Raw genomic sequence first — 22,752 nt, 5'->3', positions numbered from 1 at the left:
CAACTCGATATTATAAAGTGGGTGAATGCAAGCGAGGACTCGAGCATTTCTTCGATAGTCTCTGCAACTAGTAAACGGCTCGGGCTCAAGCAGTACCGTCACACGAGAGCGTCAGATTTAGGAGCGACAGGCATAGGACAAGCAATCCCAGGCATGCAGACTTCTCATTTTGCGCCGAACTACACATATCATCAGGAACGGAATCTACAAACAGACGCTACATATCATGAAGTCCCTCATTAACATATGAAATAATAAAACATTCGAAATCATGGAAATACTGATCTTGACGAGGAAGACCTAGTGGTTCAGGCGTCCCATCATGGCACGACAAATCGCGGTGGTGGGCCATATGGATAGGGTGGTAGTGGTGGGCCGGGAGACCGAGTATGAGTATCCGGAGGAACAGGAGACAAGTATTTCTGCAACGGTGCAGGAGAAGTATATCTTTGAAATGGACTGGTGTCCACAGACGATGTACCCAGCTTGCCGGGAGTGTCTAGGAGAGACAGCGGGGTCTTAGTCATCGTCATCAAAGACCTTCTTCACATACACAGGGGGAAAACCCCCCTCCTTCCCAGCTTGGTTGCGACCAATCCACCAATATTCTTCTGCCTCGCTGACGATCTCTATGACCTCACCAGCACGGAAGCTCAAGTCGCTGGGATCCTAGAAAAACACGCGGTTATCATGACAATGAGACAATCCCATTGGCTCGTGCCATAAACCTTACCTCGCTCCTCCAACTGTCCAAAGTCACAGCCTGGACCCCTGTCGTGAGAGGTGGCGAAATACTCAGGTCCGAAGCTTTCTGTGTCAGGTCTGTGACGGATGTGCTGGACAAAGACCCAGCATGGGAAAGCCTCGCCAAGATGTCCCTGCCATGGACTCGTGGGATCTGGTCGTAAGCGATGAGCAACTCGACATTCTGTCGCGTCTGGGAGATGATGTGAGCGGACGTGCTGGACGTCGGGGACCTAGCACCGAGCTTCGCCAAGATATCCCGGCCTTCGTCCTGTGGGATTTGATTGTAAGCAATGAGGTGCTCAATGTTTTGTTGTGTCTGGGAAAAGATGTGATTGAACTGAGATGGCTCGGGAGTCTCTTCGACAATAACAAACTATAATTACACCGTGAGCACACGGACCATGCGATGACCGCGAACACGAAGTACCTGATTACGTGGCGCCGTGCCACCGGTAGTCTTACGAGCAGTTTGCTTGGTGCGGGGCATCTCCTATGGAAGACGTTTGGGATATGTACGTCGATTGGTCACTCGAGTACGGGTGGTGCTCTCTTGTCACGTGACAGTAAGTACCCTGCTGTTTGCAGGCTCTGGCCTCTGAATCCATCCTTGCACCGGCACGAGTGAAGTCGCTTGGTTACAATTCAGACACTCGTCTTGTACTGAATTGCGGATCAGTCGATCATCGCCCAAGCGCGTACTCTTTCATTTTGTCGCGTAGCTAACCAACAACTGTCCTTTTGACCATCGTTTATTGTCTAGTCTTCGACGAGTCCGTGCAGAATTATTATGGGTGGTGTTGGATTAATCAACGCTTTTAGGTGCGGACGGTTTCACCTTGCATGGTGTGAGAAGGTGTATAGTTGTCAATATTTGATACAGGGTCCTTCCATCACCCCGTTGACATTTCTTACCAATACTAGCGCAGAAGGTAAAGTGATGGCTTTACGCGACGAATTCGTAAGGCCACACGACCCCCGAAACTAACGGAAAACCGCAAGCTATCCTCACCGGCAATGCACCTCCAACCCGCAACATTTGACTGCGTCTTCCCGGCGGACGCACGGGCAACGGCGGGGTGATTATGTATGGTGCAGATCGGCGATATGTAAGCCACCAATTCTGTGTAGTCTCAGGTCTTTTTTGACTCCCCTAAGCCGTACTTATGCCGTGCGCGCGCGCCCCCAGAGTGGGATGGGCTGACGGGGCGGAATGCTGCTGCTGAATAAGAGGGCCTGTGGAGGTGCTCCGATCGTTGACTGTGAGAATGGAGGGGTACAGGGTGCAATTCCGTTCACACCAGGTGCGACCTGTGGCTGTCACGATGGACCACTGTCCTGCTGTGCTTGAGCGCCACTTCGGATACATCTGTTTGCCGTTCTCATCAGGCTAATGTCACTTAATTCGGAAGGGGTACACATACTGGTTTCGCCTGTACCATATCATATCTCGTTGAACGTGTTGATGCTCGTCGCGGATGCTTATCTGCAGGGGGCTGCTTGGATTATTCTTATTCACGTGCGGGATGCCACGTGGCGGGAGGGACGGGAGGAGCGTGGGAAGAAGGAGTGCTGACTGAGAAGGCTTTCTAATGCGATCTTAGCCGTGGGTCAGAAGCGTAAATGGGACTTGGACATCGCTCAGCATCATCTCCCCTCTGACCAACCACCCCTCCTGCTTGTACTACCCCCCATCCGGAAGCCCTCCGCTAGTAACCAACCCTCGCCGGCGTCTGACACCCTTCTTAAACGCTAGTCTCTGTCAGCGATCCTGTTGCCCAAAATCATTCCACCACCATGTCCGATCCAGCCCTCCCTCAGGGCGTCCAACGCGTATTGAAAATAATCGTTATATCTGACTATGTACGTCTTTCACATCCTTCATTCTGCCGATCATATTCATGTCATCCTTGATCACTCTGCCACCACAGATATGTGCCTTCTGCTATATCGGTAACAAGGTCCTCTACGACGCCATCGAGGCATGCAGGGACCTCCCCGTCCGCTTCGACGTCGAGTTCAGACCATTCGCATTACTCTGTCCAACATCCCCAAATGTCGACAGGAAACCTTCCCGGAAGGAATATCTCTTCAAGAAGTTCGGCCAGGAGCAGGCAGAAGCGAAGTTGAAAGTGGTCTACGAGATGGCACAGAAAGCAGGCCTGGAAATGTGCGTTTATCACACACCCCACACACCCCATCCAACTACTTACGTTTCCCCTTTTGATTCGGCATCAGAGCCGAAGACGGCGTAGTATGTAGGCCAAACTTGGCACACAGACTCGCTGTAAAAGCATACCATGTTGGCGGACAAGACATGCAACGGGAATTCAACGACATTATCTTTAAAGCGGCATTCGCAGACGGAAGAGACATCAGTGATCCTGATTTCCTAGTCGACACAGCTGCGCGGGTCGGCCTCATGAACAGAGAAAAGGTACCTCGCTATCCATCTCGCTAAGCAACCACCCCTCTCAGTACCCATCCCAGGCCTCAGAGTTCCTGAGGTCGACAGAGTGTCAGGACTGCGTAGACAAGATGATCGATGCTGCCAAAGCAAATGACGTGAAAGGCGTGCCATTCATCATCATCGACGGGAAATGGGCGTTGAACGGCGTTCAACCCAAAGAATGCTACATCCAGGCTAGTCTGCCGTTTCAGCTCCTTGAATGTTCCTTTGCACGTTCTCAACGTCAATCGCAGATCTTCCGCAAATTGGCACTACCACCCGAGCCCCTGACACCAGTGGGAACACCACGATCGTGCAGCGACTGCAGACCCCCGGTCAACTCGCCCCCTCTTCCCGTACAATGACTTCCTTCCTGCTGTGCCTCCTTGTCTTTCTCCTGTTTGCCTAGCATATTTTCCCTCGCATCTCGCCCTCGTCTCCCCGTACTTACCTCCGGGAACGCGCCCAACCCTATTTCGGCCTCATGGTTTCCACATCTTTCATTATGGCTTAGTGTTTTTTTGCCATAACGTCAGAAGGTGCGATAATCACGAGGCCGTCGCTCTAACGGCGTCCCATTTTGCGGATTACGGTTGTCTCTCTCGACCTCGACATCACACTGGTATGTTTGTCATCTCAGCTGCCAAGCAAAGTAGTAGGTTTCTTTTCCCTCCTTTTGTATATATTCATTTTTTTCTTCTGCTATGGATTTCAGCTGTCCATAAGTCATACCCGTGAGCGTGAGCGGCGCCACTGAGGCACTACCTGACTAAGTGTGTGTTTGCAAATAGAACAGACGTGATAGGGCATGTCATTCTTGCCATATACGACAGTGGCGGAACGGGAACAGTGCTAAAACCATACACACTATCGCGGGGACGCTCCAATTAATCGGTACAACGACTCCTGTCCATCTTCGCCACCGAACAGCAGAATGGAACGTGATTATTGTTCGCGGCGGTGACTATTGAAACGTCTACCATGATGACCAACATATCGTTGATCAATCGATCGTTTCGAAGGGTCATAGCCGCTGGGCGAGACGATCAGTCTGGATTGCAGAGAACGCTCGAGCCTTTCTGATGATGAGAGTCTTGATACGGGAACCCTCCTACTACCTCGTATCTCTGTGCTCCCTCTTCAAAACCGTACCAACACGAAAATAGCCTGGCAGTCCCAAAATCGAGCGCCTCAGTGAGACTTGACAACTTCGACGGGCGATACTACGGTGTTCCCCGACGGTAATTAAGCTCGGATCTTGGGAAACCTGGGTGGTTTAAACAGTTGCCATCGAGGGGGGCAGCCACTAATGATTCTCCCTAAATACACATAATGAACCAGCATTTCCAAAAGCTCGCGACTTTCGGCCACTAGGCTCTGAAGCACATTTTGGGTCCTGCGGACTCGAGTACCCCTTATTATTATTATTCCCTGCTTTGAGTGCTAGAAGGACGCATTTCCCGCCCCTGATTATAGATAACCATCACTGGCACTGCGGGATTAGGCAAAACGGTTGACGAACCCCATCTAACATACACCCACCAAGACGAACTGGCAACATCGATGCTACATACATATTTGCTTACCAATGAGAAGAGAAGAGCGCTTTGCCGCGATATCGCCTCGTCATAACGACCGAGCGGCGCCATCCACACGCAACCAAAAGAGAAAACATACCGAAGTGTCCCCGCGCTCTCCTCCTGTATGATAATTTGCACTTGGGATACCTTGACTGACCCATGCGTCTACGACCGCTCGGTTGGTGTGCTCTTCGATCGTTTTTTTCACTTGACATTTGCCCACCCCGACGATATCGAATATATACACCGCAACCCGCGGAAAACGGACCAGAAACTTTCCGCGCCATTCAAGGCCCTACGATTACCCGGGAGTCAGTCAGCCTATCCCCGAGCTTTAAAAATAAAATGCGTTCAGACCTTGGTCCTTACACTTTATCCAGACACTTTTCCGGGCCCGCCAGCCCTCTAGAGATCCGAGACGTTAATCGCTTGACGAGTATCCACTAGCAAGATGCCCATTCACAGATTCCAAAGTGGCGATCTAGGCAACCGGCCTGGGACTCAGGTGGGTCACCACCCTGGACTCCAGGAGAGTAGGTGTGGAGTAGGTGTGCGTAGTACCTGCTACTCGTTCCTGTGGGCATGTAGCACAGTGCTCCACTGAACGTCTGCATCTAAGCAACCGGCCCCGGGACTCAGGTTGGTCACCGCCCTGGGCTTCAGGAAGGTAAGGTGTGGAGTAGGTGTGCGTAGTACCTGCTACTCGTTCCTGCAGGCATGTAGCATAGTGCTTCACTGAACGTTACCGTCAGCGCGCCACCGATCAGCGCCACCATTAACGCACAGGGAGGACGGTGTGCTTGAACCTTCCCAGGTAACTTACTGTTTGCAAAACCTGTGGCCACAAGCTACACTTCGAACATGTCCGTCGTGTCTTGCAATGCTCCGAATGCGCGTAGATTGGCGCAGTAGTTCCTGGCCAAGTTGCTGCTTAACTTCACGCGTCAAAAGCAAGAAATGACTGTCACTGGACAGTGATTAGTGAAGCCCAAATCCAATTTCAAACTTGTCAAACTAAAGGACCCAATTGAACAGAAGGCGATCCATGATCTTGAACATTCGTCGCCATATACATTCCATGTCACTGTAAGGGGAAGCCTTCCATGTATGTTTCCCAAGAAATCGTGACCCTTCGTGGCCACACAACGTTGTTTCGTGCACGAAGCAAGCAGGCACTACTTTACGCCCAGGAGTAATCATTAATGTAAGACACCTCGTAGGGTCGACTTCTAGCAAACCAGGGAAGCCAGCCGAAAAAATGTCTGAACTACTTAAGTAACTCGTTCTTCCCTGTCATTAGCAACTCGTCGCTCGGTGGGGTATATGCCGAACGATAAGTGAATAAACAGGGATCAAAGCATGTCACAGAAGAGATGTCTTGTTCCTATATACAGGCAGCAGCCACGCTGCTACCAGTGATCTGGAGCTGTTTTAGCGTCTTGCGCAGCCATCACCTGCACGTTCTGGCACACAGGAAACGCAAGTAGTCTCGCAAGAGGCTGATAGGAACTCACCACTCTTCTTGTGAGAGAAGGGAAGGACTTGCTCCACTGGAACGGATTACCCAGTTAGTACTGAAGGTGACCACCTCGTTTAAGGTCCAAACTCCTAACCCAAGGCGTTCCTACCAATCGGGTGAGAGATAGAAATCCATGTTATACATTGTCATGTTCAGAGAGAATGAAGAAAAAATAGACATGGCAGTTCCCCATTGCACACAACCCACGCAGCTTGCACAACGTGAGGTATGCGGACAAAGAGGATATACGATTGAGAGAATAATACGTTAGTGGCTAAGCGGGAAAAAAAAAAAAAGATTGAAAGAGAATACCACGAAACGACTGTCAACGTGTAGAGTGTCAGAGTGATGGGTGGGTATGAGATCCGGATCCGAAGTAGCGGTGGATGACGATGATGGAGAAAGAAACAATCATTCTCAACATGCTCGACCTTGCGGCAAGTAGAAACCGACGAAATGCCGAAAGCAGAGCAAGTTCAGCAACGAAACTTGCAATATGTACGATAGCAATGGGAAAGTCATGTGCGTGTCGTTAAAATATCTACGTCCAGTATACCTATGAGAAACGATCGTTTCGTAAGTATTGGGCAAGACACATCACCGAAAACCTACCGAAAAAAAGTGCCGTAAAGACCGCGGCCGGCGCTACCACCCAACAACCAGTGATGGGTCTCATGCCCTACAGCAAAACAAGCTAGCAAAAAATCCCCGCTTCTTCGGATGTCTATCGTCTTCCATATCGTCTGGACCTGGCATCTGGCTTTCGAAGACGGCCATCCCCCGAGCATGCACGACATCCCGCGGGCCGGTGCCAGTGGTGTCATCTCTTGAGTTCGCAAAGTTCTTGACACCTGGTGCCTGCGTGCCGTACACAACAGAGTCCGAAGTGTCGTTCCGTCCAACGTGACCTCCATTCTGAACGCCCGGAATGGGTGAGTGGCGGTCGTATCCGTTGCCGGTCCGGAACCCTGAAGGAACAGCGGGAGCTGGTGCAACCGCATATGGATGGGAAGGAATCCCCGAGTCTCGTATCTGCTGGCTGACTCGCCTGGTCGTGGGAGCTATTGGTTGGACACTGGCATCTCCGCGCCCACTCGAGTCTCTGTTACCGTTACCATCGCGGGTTCCAGGCCGCCGATTTGCGTTCCTAACGTGCGCAGGCGTAGGAGCAAGGACGAGAGGGGTAGATGGTGTAACGCCTTCTGCGAGGCCACGCGGCCGACGACTGGATTCGCGATGGCGGGGTGTATGCGGAGTGTTAGTAGTAGCATGAGCCTGGACGAGTAATGATGACGGTGTCTACGCGTGAACATCGTTATAACAAAGGGGCAAGGGGGGGATACGACGACTTACATTACTCGCTTCCCATCCCTTGCCATTGTTCAACAGCATCCAGTCATAAATGCCGTCTTCTTGTTCACCAATGTTCTTCAACACCTTGGTGAAGAGATCGCGAAGGAAGTCATAGTCTGGGGCTTCCTCGAAACCGAGTTTCCGGACATAATTCATGTAGATACTGAACTCCTCTGCAGACACAGCATCAGCGAACGATTCCCTTATGGGAAGGACGACAGCCATCACGCAAACGGCAAACTGCCACAGGCACAACGAAAGAACAAGGACTAACCTGGGAAGCCTTCGCACAGCTCCGCAATAGCTGTACTTTGCTTCTTTTCCCCAATCTTCTCGTACTTTTGTTTGTTTGTGGCCGCTCTGAGACCTTGCCAGGGCAAGCCACCTCGCAAGAAGTACATAAATACATGTCCCAGCGACTCCAAGTCATCCCGACGAGACTGTTCACGGCCGAGATGGGTGTTGATGGACATGTATCGGGCAGTGCCGGACAGCGATTTACGTTCACGATAGGGGATATGAACTTTAGTCTTGGGATCACGGTAGTGTTTTGCCATACCGAAATCTATTATCAAAAACGACATAAGCATCTCACTTCGAAAGGAGCACGGCAAAAACCGCCATCAAGGCGATGACAGGTTACAGAGGACAAAGGGGACAGGCGGCAGTGGCAAAGGACTAACCAATGATGTGGATGACATTAGCGTTCTTAGTCCCGGGAACGCCAATGAGAAAGTTATCAGGTTTGATGTCTCTGTAAATGAGCGACTTGTCATGGACCGATTGGATGCGTGTGATCTAGAGAACTCCGATAAGTCCATTGAATCGCAGGATAAGGGTCGAGAAGAAAAAGGTTAAGGCCTTCTTTTCAAGGGTACTGATCTAGCTTGGCATCACATCGCCATTTCCATGCCGGATGTGTGACAGGAGACCGAACCAACCCTCAATATCAAATTTCAGGCTGCCTCACCATTTGTTTTGCAGCCATAGACACTGTCTTGACGGTGAACTTGCGGCCACACATGTCAAAGAGGTCCTCCAGGTTAGGGCCCAACAAGTCGATGACAAGGACATTGTGGAGACCCTCCTGGCCAAAATGATGGACTTGGGGAACGCCCACTAAAGAATCACAACAACGAGGGGTTCATTACGGAAGAAGTGTGGGCGAGACGCAAAAAGTGACGAACCTGTACCAGTCAATGTCCTGTACGATCGAAATTCATCCCGTAATTGCGGGGCGTCAGATTTTCGTGGTTCCTTTGGGGAAGGGATCAATCCTTAGTGGTTCCCTGACCCACAGTGCGACGAGAGCACGTACGAATTTTATGGCAACTGGCTGGCTATTGAGGAGCTTCGTGCCTATTGAGCGGCCCGGTGAATAAGAGAACATGAAACGGACAAAGCAAAAATTAATCGACGCCGGAGAGGGATCTCAATTGTTTGACCCTGACTCAACAGTGACCCGAAGGGGCCCGCAACGCTGGCTCCTCCGGCTTCACAGAAAACATGCTCGATGACCCGCCACTCTCATGCCCCGACGGATGAACGCCACACCAAACCATATGCCTAGTCGAGCGCTAAAACGTCGTAGTCCGGCGTCGGACGGTATCTCGGTGCGGAGGTGTTCAAATGGACACACAAACCGACGGCTCACCTTCGAAAACAACACCGAACGAGCCCTCGCCGATTTTCTTGCCGACTCGGAAGTGGTTCCCGACGATGCCATTTGACGTGGTACTCTGGTGGTGTCCTGAGGAGGACGATATGACATGCGGGGTCGTCATGTGATAGTGATGGCTGTGATTGTGGTTGTGGTTGTGTGCGGATAGCGATGGAGAAGGGAGACTGGGGGGAGAGGGGTAGTGTGGAGGAGAGGACGTCCCAGGCCCAGTCCTGTCCGGAGAGGAAGAAAATAAAATGTCAAAAGCAAAAACAAAGACAGCCAGTAGTAGAATATTTACGATAGCGGACTTTGAATTGCCTTGTTCGTACACGTTTCCGTTAATGTACTACGGCCCTATGTAATCCACGTACAGTACAGATCGTCCCCAGCCTCAGCACAGACAACCGGTAGGTAGGGCTCCGTACCACGCTGGACGACTGCCCTTCGCGTTGCTAAGGATGCTCGGTAAGTCCTGCGTACCGCGCGTCGCAGTGGCAGAGCGCCGTTGAAGAAGACGCGTGACCGATGCAGGCACTACTAATATCCGATCAAACACGACCACTGACATTACGCCAGCCTGGTGTCAAACTTCTAGCAGCCTTCTGCAGGAGCGGGCACCGTTGTCCAGCCTAATAGGATGAGAAGCAACGGTTGCATCCGAAACTTATCAATCGAACAAAGTAGGAGCGGAGCACCCATACTTACGTATGTATGTACATACCTCGCCGACCTTTTTCAAGACTCAAACACAACAATCTGATGCACATTCGCTACCGTGGGCCAAACTCCCTTCGCCCCCATCTCCTTCCGCTGCAACATAAATGTATGCACAACCGTGGCCGTCGGCATAACAATTCGGCACACCACAAACCCAGCTGGGGGCCGACGTAAAGCATGTCGTAGCACACGTGTCTCATCTCGCCAGCACTAGTACACACGGTCTTAAGTTCGGAAGGGGGTATGCCACAGTGCAACGAGGGAAGGGCGACGAGCTTAGTAATAACCTCCAGTCGACCGCGTTTGAATGCAGAACACCCGTTCATACCAATCACCAGCCACTGCACGGAAGAGGAACCTACTCACCTATGTCACCAACGGACGCCTGGGAAGTCGAAGCAAGCGTCCGATCCCGAACGAGAGGTCTGCTTCTGCTTATGGTAAGCAAAGGGTGCGAGGCGTGAATATGCTGAGCCAAGACTAGCACACAACTTCGTACGTTTGAATATAGCTACCAGATACCAGGAGAGAAGTACTCGGGCACATCAGCTTTGTGCAGCACAGGGCTACCCATAGCCCAAGGACTTACCGTCGAATATAATCCAAAGACGTTTCTGACACCTCTCGGTCTGAAGCAGAAGCATACTTAGCGGTCACGACTGGTTCCCGGAGAACACGATGATTATGACTCGTTCGTGTGCCATCAGATACGGTTGAGGGCCCTGGATCGGTAGTTGATGAAGAAAATACAGAAGGAGCCGAGGATCTCTTGCGCTTGGATGGGAATGAACATCGAGATCGTCACTACACACCAGTGATCGTGGTCATTGTGACGGGCTGTAAGTTGGAGCGGACTTGGTTAGCAGTGACGAATGCCCACTTGTTTGTACAGAGAAAGCCCAGAACTTGTCAAACCTGGTGTTGAAGTGCTAGGCAAGAGCTAGGAGACCAACAACGATGACATGTGGTTGCCAGCTCTTTTACTGGGTGAAGTGTCAACCGAGCTGTGTGGAATGACTGGTGGTCTGGGCAAGTGAGATTTGAGGGATGAATGTTTCCCTGTACGAAGACGTGCTTGGGCAACTGCAGAAGCAAGATCACACATGTTAGGTTTCAACAGTGGATCGTAGCGGCATATCTACCTCAGTTAGCTTGTCAGAGGATACGGGTTTTAATACTGCAGAACTCCTGCGGAATTGCATGAGGTACCATTTTAGATAGCATATGGGTGGTGGCCGTACTGACACCTCGTGGGAAAATTATCGGGCAAGTGTTTCTGAACGTGTTTCGACGTCCTCGGTCCAAACATGAAGCTTTGAAGTCAGATCCACCCAAAAAAGCCGTGTCAACCCTCTACTAAATTTGCGGTCTTTGATTGTCCACAACAATTGGGAAGTTGCGACTGTACTCTGAACCTCGCTAATATTAGGTTGTTCTTTATTTGTTTTGTTTTAGCTTTGTGTACGGGCGCGAAGTTCGGTCTGCGAGTGCAGGGTTTAGTTATAGTACGCTTTCCTCTGCATATTCGAATCTCTCGCGGAACGCCAACCAGTAGGGCACCCGTCACTATCCCGTGCTGTACACAACGCCTCGCATCCGCGGATACAGTTCTCACAAGGCATGCCATCGACGAGTCCACCATCGACACAGCCCATCGCTCGGCAGGACGAATCCCCCCTCCCTCGCATCGAGCGTGTATCTCGCTCATTTTCGCGCGCCGTCTCTTGATTTTTTACAGGGTGGTTGTATCTCGCGCGTCTCCATGCCGTGCCTCTCACTTTTCCGTTCGTTTATTCCCCTCGCAGAACCCTCTCTGTGGACGTCTCAGGTGTCCAATTCCGTGCAGTGGTTGTCGAGATGTACCTATTTTCGTGGCCGGAAGGGCTACGAGCCACTTTTGCGTATAAGTCGAGGTCGGGTGGGCCGATTGTGGTGATTCCTCTTGCCCCCTACTGGCTCCTGGAGTTTTGCATGATCGCTCCAGCAGTCATCATGTGAGATTCCCCTCTCCCCTCCCTCAAGGTCTTGAGGTCATATTTCGTGCATTTCGCGACCGTTCCTCTCGCTGTTTGGGTTGTCCATCCCTCTCACTGAACCCTTTCTGTGAATCCCTTGTTTTTCCAGTTTTGCGCTGCTGTTGTCGAGATATCCCTGTTTTTGTATTTGGAAAGCCATGTGACACTGTAGCCTGCGACTCAGGATCAGGTCGTCCAACCAACGTAGTTCCTTTTACTATGTGTTCATCTGGGATTCCCCACTGTCTCCTGGAACTTCGTGGTGATTGCCCTAGCCATCGTTGTTCGGCGGGTTCCCTTCTCTCCATCTTTGAAGACTTGAAGTCGTATCTTGGGTGTCTCAACACTGTTCTTCTCATCTTTCTGGCCGTGCATTCCCCTCACTGAGCCCTTCCTAGAGATGTCTTGTTCGTCCAGTTCTGCCCTGCCATTACAGAGATATGTTGGGATTGGGTGCATGGATCCATTCGGTTTCTCCTTTGCTGTGTTCGTTGTGTTCTCCATCTCCATCTCCTCCAGATTGATGTCATTCCAAGCACCTGTTGTTAGTTGGTAGTCTCGTCTTGTACCCCTCCCCATGTGAACATGCATGTGTTGTATTTCCTTGCTGGATCTCTCGCTTTCTTAGTAATCTTGTCCTACTTGTTAAGTGCTTTCAAATGATCTATCACATGTTGCAGTAGCTGCAAAGGTCATGAAGATATTGATATTCTATGTTTTGTTTGTGGATATCTCGGGACTGGAAGCCCATTGACAATAGTGAATGCAGAGAATCTCTTGGCAGGATACATTAAATTGAAACATGAATGAGTTCAATTGGAGGAATTATTAGGGACAAGGCAAGGGTGAGTCATGCAAACAGGATATTTGCTAAGGACATACAGAGAGAACAACCAAAGAAGGCACTGCACCAACTACTACATGCATGTTTTGTTCTCACACTTTGAGCACCACATAAGCCTACCATGCTCCCCACCACACAATTGCCACCCACCCATCACACTATGGATCAAAAACATCATGCATATGGCTCACATCAACTCCATTCTCTTCCAAGTATTGATGAAACTGGGAAGAGTATCAGTTCATACCCAGAGAAGTAGTAAAACTAGATGATAGGGAAAAACATACAGCTTTGTCTTCTGCTTTCATACTGTCATATGTAAGGGGCTTCACCAGGAAAAATGTCACAACTGCATTGAGAATGGCAAGGCCACCACCAATCCAGAACAGACTAATAATACCCTTCATGGTTTTTGAACCACCAAAGGCTGGATGGACATACCCTGGTGCATGAGTGGTTATACATTGTGTCAAGTGCATCAAAACCCACCATCTATGACTTGTGGGAAGACTATAGCCATTGGAGATTAGTCCCAAGAGGTGGATCAACCTAGCCTTCGTAGTACATACCCCACATCCCAATGAAAGCCCCCACTTTTCCAATTGCAGCTGCAATGTTGTAGATTTGTCCATTGACACAGGACATAAGAGCAGTTTTTACTGCCAGAACTTGGAGGCAACTGCCAGGACCTGTTCCATGGCAGCATATAAACAGACCAATCAACCATGCCACTTCACTCTTTAGACTCACCAACTTCACCAAAGCTTAAGAATATCCCATAGACAACCTGTGTAATACCTGAAAGTTACACCCCTGAGTTCAAATTCAATAGGCTTACTGCAAATGTGGAGATATGATTGGTGAGTGGGCTGTACATGGTGCCCACTGTAAATCCAACAATGGCCTGCAGCAGCAATCCAACAATCTGATAAAACAGGACTTAAATGCACATGGACCCAGCAGTGTGCACTGTGCACTACATACCATTGATGTCTTCACACCAAGGTAATCAACCAGGAATGCACCAAGCACAGTTCCTGCAACAGGCTCAGCTCACAGAGAACCAGAAAGACTAGGTAGGCACCTGGGATACACAACAAACTACTGCAGGTCAAAACAATACCCTGCAGGAGTAAACACAGGTGAGCTTACTTGGTGACAACAGACCATCCCAACACAATTGATAAGGATGAGCTGCCTCCTGTGATACTGCATTCCAGTGAGGCCCAACCCCTGTGCATGACATACTGTGCAAGCTTACTTGTTTATAGTCATGGAAGAGTATATGCAGAACTATGGCCAATCAGAGCTGCATTCACACAAGAGAACCATCTTACTGGGTACCTGCAAATCCTGCATCAGTGTCATGCACCTCCCCATGAGCCATTAACATGCACATACATGACAAAATCATAAATGAACCTTTTGTTGCCATACCATTTGGTTATCAGTTTACCACCCAACAGTTAACATGAACACCCACCATGCTAATGACAATCCAAGGACACTCTTCCAGTACCACTTCAAGGTAAGTCACATAGGGATAGGCACGAATTTTGATGGGTTTCTGGTGCCCAGCATATACTGACGCAAGGGAGCCAGATAGTACAGGAGTACCCCACACTCGCACAGGAGAACACATCCAGGGATGATACAGAGAGCAAGCAAAAGACCACAGATTTTATCAAGGTGCTGCTCACCATGGCTAAGTGTGATAAGTGAGATATCATCACAATGCTATAAAAGATAGCCTTACATCCAGTACAGGGCAAGTGGGGCAAAAGCAGCAAGAACAAAACCAGTGTCAATCATGGTTTCTATGGAAGGTTAGCATGGGCACCAATTGGTGGGCCACAGGCATTGCTCACTGGTACCAAGTACCAACCACTGGTATTGTGCATTTTTGGCAATGCCATCTTGCTCCATCTCTGAACGAAAAGCTGACCCAGAAGTGTGGATTATGCCAACAAAGAAACCAAGGATGGCACTTCACAATTATCTATTTGGCAATCACTTTGACAAAGGAAGTCTCACACTCACCGAAGAGCACAAAGTGTGGTGACAGATTCACCAACACTCACACCCTTCTGACCCTCCATGAACACCACAGGACCAGAAATGAAAGAGAAGAAAATGATGGGGAAAGGAGCACCCAGCTGTGTACAACACTCAGACACACAAATGAGGTTACAAAAGCAGCACATCATGCCCATCCTGCTACCATTTGAAAGCAATATGCCGAAAAGCATACCAAATACAATCCCTTCAGGGAGTTAGTCTGTTTGTGATGTGGAATAGGCACACAGAATCCAACTTACCAACAAATGCCATACTTGCCAACAATGTGCTGTGATATTGTGTCCCAAATTGACCTCCAAAATTTTCACGGGTCAGTACTGATGGTAGGGATGATTAGTACCTTGTGGATATCCCAGCCGATACACGTACAAGTGATAACTGCAGCAGCGAAGTCAGGCTTGTGTAGGACATGGGAGTGGAATACATGTACCTGTTCCGATCACTCCAATAAAGTAACCTGCCTAAAGTCAGCACACCTCTGGCAATAAGTAAATACGCGAGCGGTACCGTGCGAAAACAGGACTGTACCACGGCTGATGAGTCAGGTGAGACTTACTGTTAGTTTCGAGCACAGGCAATAAAACGAACCAAAACCTTACGTGAGTCGCAGGAAGAACCGTAGAATTGAGCGTTGCTTATTTGTTAATACAATCATTTTGAAGGAAATTGATGAGCGTGTGACTGAAGCTTGATGGGTTGAAAGCAAGGGGCATAGGCAAGTCAACGCTCCTTATCATATAATAGGAGCCGCGAGAGGTTGGGGTGTGACTCAGCACCGCCTTATGTAATACTCCTATAGATTCGGTAAAGTTGCGGATTTGAGTACGAACATTTGACCAACTTCTGCGAACCATTCACGTCTTACCGTGTGCAGTGTCCACTGACAGCAGTGAGTAGCCTTCCAATTGTGATGCCGCTACAATTCCCGTCTCCGATACTGTAAAGTTACAACAGATCTCAGAATCTACGAAGCATTGGAATGCACTTCCCAGCCAGTAGTCAAGCAGCGGCTTCCAACAATTCGCATTTCTGGTGGAACGATGGCTCGTAGATGAGAAGCTATTATTGCATCCGAAAACTTCACATACACATCAATCAAACAAAGCAGGAGTGTGACATCGATACTTACGTATGTACCTCGTCGACCTTTCAAGACTCAAACACAACAATTTGATGCACATTCGCTACGACCGGCCAAACGCCCTTCGCCCCCGCCTCCTCTTTATCCACCTCCTTCCGCTGCAACATGAATGTATGCACAACCGTGGCCGCCGGCATAGCAACTCGGCACACCATAAACACACCCAGCTGAGGGCCGAGGTAGAGCATGTCGTAGCCCACGTGTCTCCTCTCACCGGCACTAGTACACGCGCTCTTAAGCTCGGAAGGGGGAACGGCGCAATGTAGCGAGGGAAGGGCAACGAGCTCAGTAATAACATCCAGTCGACCGCGTTTAAGTGGGGAGCACCCAGCTGCACACGTTCATACCAATAAACTTGCCACCGTACGGAAAAGGAACGGCACCACTCACATATGTCACCAATGGGCACCTTGGAAGTCGAAGCGATGGTCTGGGCCGAATGAGACGTCTGCTTATGCTTACGGTAACCAAATGTTGCAAGGCGTGAATATGCAGAAGCAAGACTAGCGCGGTCGGTTTCGTACGTTTGAATGTAACTACAAGACACCAAGAGAGAAGTATCCAGGCACATCAGTTTTGTGCGGTACAGCACTACCCGTTGTCCAAGGACTTACCGTCGAATATAATTCAGAGACATTTCTGACACCTCGCGGTCCACAGGAGATGCATAGTCAGCAGGCACGGCGGGTTCCTGTAGAACACGATGATTATGTACGGCTGAGGGCCCTGGATCAGTGGTTGATGAAGAAAACACAGAAGGAGCCGGGGATCTCTTGCGCTTAGACGGGAATGAGCCATCGAGATCATCACTATGCGTGGGTGATCGCGGACGTTGTGGTGGGCCGTGAGTTGGGGTAGACTTGGTCGGCCCATTTGTTTGTGTGGAGAAAATCCGACAGATCGAGGACGGTCTTGGTGGGACGGGAAGCTTTTCTCCAGGAGGACCATTTTTGACATCCGACTTTGTCGAATCAGGCATGGAGGGACCAGGCAAGAGACGAGGGATCGATGACGATGACATACAGTTGCCATCTCTTTTACTGGGTGAAGTGTCAATCGAGTTATGTGGAATTGCTGGCGGTCTGGTCAAGTGAGAACTGAGGGACAGATGTTTCCCTGTGCGAGGTCGTGCTCGGGCATTTGCTTCGTACGTCTGGGTGATCACAGAAGCCAGATCATATGTGTTAGGTTTCAAGGTATCCGTCCAGACAGGAACGGGACTTGACCTGGCCGGTATCAGAAGGAGTACGACAACATACAAAACCTCACTTACCAGTCGATAACTAGGCCATCATCTCTATCCAGGTTAGCCGATTGTATGACGACCTAGGTCCTTGCATTTACTCACCTAATCATGGTTCTTTCAACCCTGAGGTCCAAAACCTCAAGTTCCTTAATACAACTAGCAGCCCATTGTTTTCTGTTGAGTTTATACCGCGGGCATGAAAGCTGGCAATTCTTGGGGAGTGGAAAGAATCGTTTGACACCGGAAGTAACGAGCCGTCTGCCGATAGGAAGAGATGGACTGGATGGTTCTGACTTCATGGCTGTTGGGGGTACTAAGTACGTGTCGTCGTCGTCGCGTTGTTTCAATCGCTTTGAAGGTCTTGGTGTCTGGATCACTGACATGAAAGGTATAGTCTCAGAACGTTAGAGGGTTCATGAAATTCATCCGGGGGGCAAGAAGTAGGGGGGCGGTTCGGGTGGACAAGTCCAATTACATAAGATATGTACTCCACTCTAAATACTTCCCGATACGCCATCTATCTTGATCTATCTACTTACCCTTAAAGATGCGCCAACTCTATGCAGGCTACTCTGTTGGAGTCATCGCAGAGCACATAGAGGTATCCACAAGCATTATTCAATCCCTACCATCTGTATTGACTTGTGAATATCTCACAAGTCACTTCGGAACGACGATTACATCGCGACTTGGGGCTGGTCTTGCTCGTCTTTTTCAACGAGTCCATGTCAGCACAACACTTCTTCCGGTTCATAAATTAGGCGGGTAGAACTCACTGGCGCATGGCCGCCATCGGACGCTGCGCTGGACGAACACAAAGCCGCAATGACTTCTATGCGTATTACCAGCACGAAGGGAGCTAGGCGTTACGAGTGGAGACGATCGCAAAATAGGATACTATCCTGGCTGCTGTGAGTAGGCATCTAGTGGTTCTCTTCCTTTTTTTGTGGTTGTGTTGGTGTTAGGCAGATTTGGCTCCACCGACTGAAGACTACACCTGCCATTAAGCTAGCTTCGTCGGATCTCGCGCACGGACATCACAACGAATAGCAGATGCCATAGCACTCGGACGAAATAACTCATGGACAACCTCTTGTATAACGACTTTCGATCTAGATTGGCTTGAAGTCCGTGCGAGATTTCTGCTCTTCGCCAAGTTCGATGGATGCTATCGATGATGACGCTCTGACACACTCATGCTCACAATCTGCAGTGTGAAATGCCTGTGTCACAGCGTTGTCATCGTTGTCACCCATAGCTGCTAGAAGGTGTATTTGGTGGCGTTCCAGATGGCCAGTCAGAGGCCCCCTCGATACTGAGATAGCTCGCAAACAGGTCGACACATACTCGCAAAGATTTTGAGAACGTTTACTTCCCCTCGGCTTAACTCTTCCTGGTACACTTTCTCGTCTTTGGCAATCGTGTTTTCTGAGCTAGGCGAAGATGCAGTCAGTCAAAGGTCGGAGAGGGCTAGTGACTCTTGAGCTGGTTCGCTAGGTAAGTTGTATATGGTTTTACACGACCTTGTGACAACAGAAGCTGTACATAACTGCCTAGTCTCCTCAAGGCAAAGCAGGGACTTTAGTCGTTCCCTTTCGACTGTGGATGTTTACTAGAGAGCTAAACTGGCACCGAGCAGAGTCAATGGAAAATCGACTATCCAGCTGGCAGTACATGCCGCTATAGCAGCCGAAAGCGCGAAATCACCTATGAGTAAGTCCGAGACTCGGGCCTCACATGACTTCCCTTAGCTGGTTTCCGGATGGTGCTGCTGAACTTCTCATCGTTGTCCGCATCTGATGTTGCTGACACCAACACGAATGTCCAGAAGGCTCACATCAAATCCATTTTCTTCCAAGTACTGGAATGGCATTAGTTCATGCCCAGAGAGTAAAGAAAAGCGAGAAGAACCGTCGTGAGTAAGGGGCACCACCCAGAATGGCCAGTCGTACTTTTGTGGTCTTCGGGCTAGTCGTTATGCCTTTAATTTGTATCACGTAGGCCATCGACACACAGTCAACGATATGTGGGATGACTAACATTAGTATATTTCATCGATTTAGGCTCCCAATGCACCTTGCTAGAGGCTCTGAGGCAGTCCGACACGTTTCCATTCTACTATTTCCGGTGACTAAATACATTGTATACAAGATCACAAAATAGGGTCAACTCACTTAAAATTTTCGCAATTAGACTCTTTGGCATCCACGGGTAATCTGATTGGCCGATCACTATTGTCGTATGAACAGGGGCGCTGGAACACTTAGTAAGCTACGTATGGAGTCCGGTCCTCCGGACCATGCAGTTGACCAAACACACGTGCGACCCTTTCACTCTGATTGTCTAAATATGTAGGTCCACGTCCTCCAATCCGAGTTTGATATTCTCGGTACACCAGCTGCGTTCCCAAGTAAACGCCACTGGTGGATGCATGATCCAGCCGACTCAGAATGATAACCTACATGAGGCGCAGCCTTGGCCCCTAGATGCCGGGAGGCGAGCAAGAGGAGAACAAAACGTTGTAGCTTCACCCAATCGAGTACTCCGCAACCCCCGAACACCCCGGTAGAACTCCTCACGCTATTTAGTGTTCCTGACCACATGCTTAACGGTTATAAGGAGCGTTAGTTAGTTCAGGTCCCTTGCTTCCGACCGTCGTCGATTTCCTACGAAAAGATAGTCACAATGGGGCGCCTCTCAGCGGTGTCTCTCATTTTCGCGTACGAGTTTGCTTTCTGCCGCCGATGCTTCGAACTAACAGTACTTCTTAGCTGTGGTACGGCGCTATTTTCGGATGGTATTGTTCGTCCATATGCTTATCGAAGATGCGCTGACTTCAGGCAGGCTACGCTAATGGAATCATCGGAGCAGGTATGTGTACCCCACCTTTATAACCTACTCAATTCTCACCTCGCTATTGCAGTTAACACTAGTACGTATAATGTACCCCTCGACTGCGGTATTCGCAGGCGCTGATCAGTTCCTACCATCAGTACTGACTCGTTTATATCCCGGAAGTAAGTTCGGGACGCAGTCTTATAGCGACATCTTGACGAGTATCGCATTCGCTGGTAAGCTAAACTCACTCTGCGCGTTCAACGCTCGCGTCACAAGCGGACTAACCCCCCAAAGGGACTGTATGTGGTATGCTTCTCTTTGGTTGGATTTCAGATAAAGTTGGACGCAAGGCGGGCATGGTGCGCCGTTTCGCGTAACTGTTCGTCTGCGTGTCCGAGTTAAGCGTCAACAGATGTCCGCCGCTCTTATCGTTGCGCTCTTTTCCGCATTGTCCGCTGGATCAGTGGGCATGAAAGATAATGTCAGTGGGACGATTGCCTTTCTTTGTGTTTGCCGGTGAGCTTCAGACACCTTTCGTTAAAGAGATCACCAACTGTGTCACCGTATAGTTTCATACTCGGCATCGGTGTTGGTGCGGAATACCCTTGTGGTTCGGTTTCTGCTTCAGAGCAGACGGAGCAAGAAGGCATCGCCAAAAATGCACAACACCGGTGGTTGGTACTTGCTACCAGTGAGTAACGTAGGTGGTCCATCGATTATTGCTAACCCTCCATAGATACCATGATCGATGTGGGTTTTGTGATTGCTGCTTTTGTTCCACTTGTGCTGTACTGGATGTTAGTTTTTCGTGGTATTATTGTGGTCTCTATCTTATGAGACTTAGCTTTGGTGACAATCACCTTCGTGCGGTCTGGGGTCTCTCGCTTGGTCTCGGCGCCATTCCTGCATTTGCTGTCTTGCTCTGGCGTTTGCGCATGGAAGAACCCGAATGTTATAAGAAGAACTCAATGAAAGCTGTGCGAATCCCCTACGGACTCGCCTTAGCGCGGTACTGGAAGAGTTTGCTCGGATTGTCGTTGGCGTGGTGCGTGGTCATGTTGACTTCCGAGTGGTGAATTGATATTGATATGGTGGGGCAACACAAGGTTCATTTACGATTTCATAACGTATGTGCACGTTAATTGGCGGCTCACCGGGGGCACGACGCTGATGCAGGTTTCGTAGGTATCCCGTGAGCTGACACTCTTTCCGTGAATGTCGGACGCTTCTCTCATCGGTCATAGTTTGGCATTTATTCTTCTACAATTACAAACAAGTAAGTGTATATACTTTGTTACTAACAGGGTTAGGCCTCATGGGAACTGTAGTGTCACAGGAGGCAGTTCGTCGTTAACGGTTGTGTTTGGGTGGGCCGTTGTCATCAAGTAAGCCTGTCCATTTTTATTACTGCAGGGTATCATTTTGACTTGCGGTAGTTTATTTGATATTCCAGGTCCATTATCTACCATATATGGTTTCCGCTGGTGAGCTGAATCCTTCACAGGAACAGTGCTGGGCGCGTTCTTCATTGATTACATTGGTCCGAAGAACACCATGGCATGTATTACACACCGCCAGGTCTGCGCTCATCCTGATCTTGTTTCGTCAGATTTTTGGCTTGCTCTCACAGGCTGTTATTGGCTTCATCATGAGCGGCCTGTATAGCCCGCTCACTAATCATATCGCCGCATTTGCCGTAAGCTCATTGAGCCTGAACTCACCCGCAGCACCTTCTCATGCGCTGCCCAGGTCGTCTACGGGATTTTCTTAAGCCTTGGTGAACTCGGTGAGTCCAAAGATATATATGACACCTGTCCGTTTACACGCTGTGGATCAGGACCCGGCAATTGTCTCGGTGTCCTTGCGGCAAAGACCGCTCCCACGGCTGTCCGCGGACAATTCTACGGCATCGCAGCCGCAATTGGAAAAGTTGGAGCGTTCGTTGGAACATGGGGTATGTACCACGCAAAGCTCGCTTCGGAATGCCTCTCGAGACTGATCTCCAATGGCCATAGTTTTCCCACAAATTATCAATGGTGCGTGTCGATGAACTCAATGTTGCCAAGCCGTAATCACTCACGCTGTGGTGTTTGCTGGTGTGTCTGTTCAGCCTTCGGCGGTTCAAAGACTGAGAAGGGCAACACTGGCCCATTCTGGATCGGTAGTGGCCTTGCTGTTGTCAGTGCACTCGTGACGTTTCTCCTGGTGAAGCCTCTCACGCATGACGGTATGAAAGCCGAAGACGAAGCTGTACGTTCTCTCCATCGTCTACTTCTCTTCTACTTCTCTGGGCATGGACTGAAACCCTTCTAAGTTCCGTCAATACCTGGAAGAGCACGGATTTGACGTGAGCGTTATGGGCATCCCCGGCAACGTGTCGTCAGCGGCATCAGACATGGAGAAAGATGACAAGTTGGCGGCGTAAGACAGCTGACAGAAGTTGTGTGACGACTGAGCCTTGCATGATGATTGCGTTATAATGGCCGTGACGAACAGAATGTGTATATATGATGTACATGTCAACGATTGTTCTTTAACTTCTGCACTCCGAAGGTTCAACCACG

At 49.7% G+C, this 22,752-nt stretch overlaps 7 protein-coding genes across 7 annotated transcripts; 2 read left to right on the top strand and 5 right to left on the bottom strand.

The window, feature by feature from the left end:
* Positions 1-72: 72 nt before the first annotated feature.
* On the bottom strand, positions 73-1,300 carry F5J12DRAFT_438787 (uncharacterized protein). Its single transcript, XM_051739423.1, has 3 exons — positions 1,175-1,300; positions 734-1,120; positions 73-669 (listed from the first exon to the last, which is right to left on the bottom strand). The coding sequence occupies exons 1-3, from the start codon at positions 1,232-1,234 to the stop codon at positions 520-522; spliced, it is 597 nt and encodes a 198-aa protein (XP_051602889.1). The 5' UTR covers positions 1,235-1,300; the 3' UTR covers positions 73-519.
* A 1,241-nt stretch (positions 1,301-2,541) lies between these two features.
* On the top strand, positions 2,542-3,602 carry F5J12DRAFT_780444 (thioredoxin-like protein; the record flags this gene model as incomplete). The annotated part of the gene is made up of 5 exons (XM_051742474.1): positions 2,542-2,607; positions 2,676-2,914; positions 3,007-3,181; positions 3,235-3,415; positions 3,448-3,602. The coding sequence occupies 5 exons, from the start codon at positions 2,542-2,544 to the stop codon at positions 3,600-3,602; spliced, it is 816 nt and encodes a 271-aa protein (XP_051602888.1).
* A 2,885-nt stretch (positions 3,603-6,487) lies between these two features.
* F5J12DRAFT_438705 (kinase-like domain-containing protein) lies at positions 6,488-9,597 on the bottom strand. Its single transcript, XM_051739422.1, has 9 exons — positions 9,300-9,597; positions 8,964-9,004; positions 8,833-8,902; positions 8,616-8,764; positions 8,329-8,443; positions 7,920-8,210; positions 7,646-7,818; positions 6,905-7,591; positions 6,488-6,848 (listed from the first exon to the last, which is right to left on the bottom strand). The coding sequence occupies exons 1-8, from the start codon at positions 9,427-9,429 to the stop codon at positions 6,965-6,967; spliced, it is 1,596 nt and encodes a 531-aa protein (XP_051602887.1). The 5' UTR covers positions 9,430-9,597; the 3' UTR covers positions 6,488-6,848; positions 6,905-6,964.
* Positions 9,598-12,809: 3,212 nt separating this feature from the next.
* Positions 12,810-14,440, bottom strand: F5J12DRAFT_438563 (uncharacterized protein). Its single transcript, XM_051739420.1, has 12 exons — positions 14,368-14,440; positions 14,286-14,306; positions 14,222-14,228; positions 14,146-14,177; positions 14,037-14,093; positions 13,969-13,985; positions 13,869-13,921; positions 13,723-13,809; positions 13,635-13,671; positions 13,454-13,573; positions 13,374-13,394; positions 12,810-13,311 (listed from the first exon to the last, which is right to left on the bottom strand). Coding segments are annotated over exons 2-12 (624 nt in total). The 5' UTR covers positions 14,288-14,306; positions 14,368-14,440; the 3' UTR covers positions 12,810-13,120.
* A 178-nt stretch (positions 14,441-14,618) lies between these two features.
* On the bottom strand, positions 14,619-15,423 carry F5J12DRAFT_438672 (uncharacterized protein). Its single transcript, XM_051739421.1, has 4 exons — positions 15,333-15,423; positions 15,203-15,280; positions 14,925-15,147; positions 14,619-14,871 (listed from the first exon to the last, which is right to left on the bottom strand). Exons 2-4 carry the CDS (start codon positions 15,213-15,215, stop codon positions 14,712-14,714), a joined length of 396 nt encoding a protein of 131 aa, XP_051602885.1. The 5' UTR covers positions 15,216-15,280; positions 15,333-15,423; the 3' UTR covers positions 14,619-14,711.
* A 250-nt stretch (positions 15,424-15,673) lies between these two features.
* F5J12DRAFT_808847 (uncharacterized protein) lies at positions 15,674-17,809 on the bottom strand. Its single transcript, XM_051744726.1, has 6 exons — positions 17,453-17,809; positions 17,378-17,401; positions 16,719-17,330; positions 16,495-16,640; positions 16,093-16,435; positions 15,674-16,022 (listed from the first exon to the last, which is right to left on the bottom strand). Exons 1-5 carry the CDS (start codon positions 17,731-17,733, stop codon positions 16,113-16,115), a joined length of 1,386 nt encoding a protein of 461 aa, XP_051602884.1. The 5' UTR covers positions 17,734-17,809; the 3' UTR covers positions 15,674-16,022; positions 16,093-16,112.
* Positions 17,810-20,035: 2,226 nt separating this feature from the next.
* Positions 20,036-22,613, top strand: F5J12DRAFT_889450 (major facilitator superfamily domain-containing protein; the record flags this gene model as incomplete). The annotated part of the gene is made up of 22 exons (XM_051747331.1): positions 20,036-20,070; positions 20,122-20,147; positions 20,195-20,221; positions 20,274-20,282; positions 20,344-20,421; positions 20,483-20,547; positions 20,601-20,704; positions 20,758-20,879; positions 20,925-20,985; positions 21,033-21,233; positions 21,295-21,315; positions 21,374-21,380; positions 21,433-21,464; positions 21,517-21,573; positions 21,625-21,641; positions 21,693-21,766; positions 21,798-21,884; positions 21,938-21,974; positions 22,026-22,142; positions 22,204-22,224; positions 22,299-22,438; positions 22,503-22,613. 22 exons carry the CDS (start codon positions 20,036-20,038, stop codon positions 22,611-22,613), a joined length of 1,449 nt encoding a protein of 482 aa, XP_051602883.1.
* Between the last annotated feature and the right edge of the window lie 139 nt (positions 22,614-22,752).

Source organism: Pisolithus orientalis, assembly GCF_024613125.1.
Source record: "Pisolithus orientalis strain OTSU chromosome Unknown F5J12scaffold_5, whole genome shotgun sequence".
Lineage (NCBI taxonomy): Eukaryota > Fungi > Basidiomycota > Agaricomycetes > Boletales > Pisolithaceae > Pisolithus > Pisolithus orientalis.
Note: the sequence above shows the minus strand (reverse complement) of the source record. Positions and strands in the feature narration are given on the sequence as shown.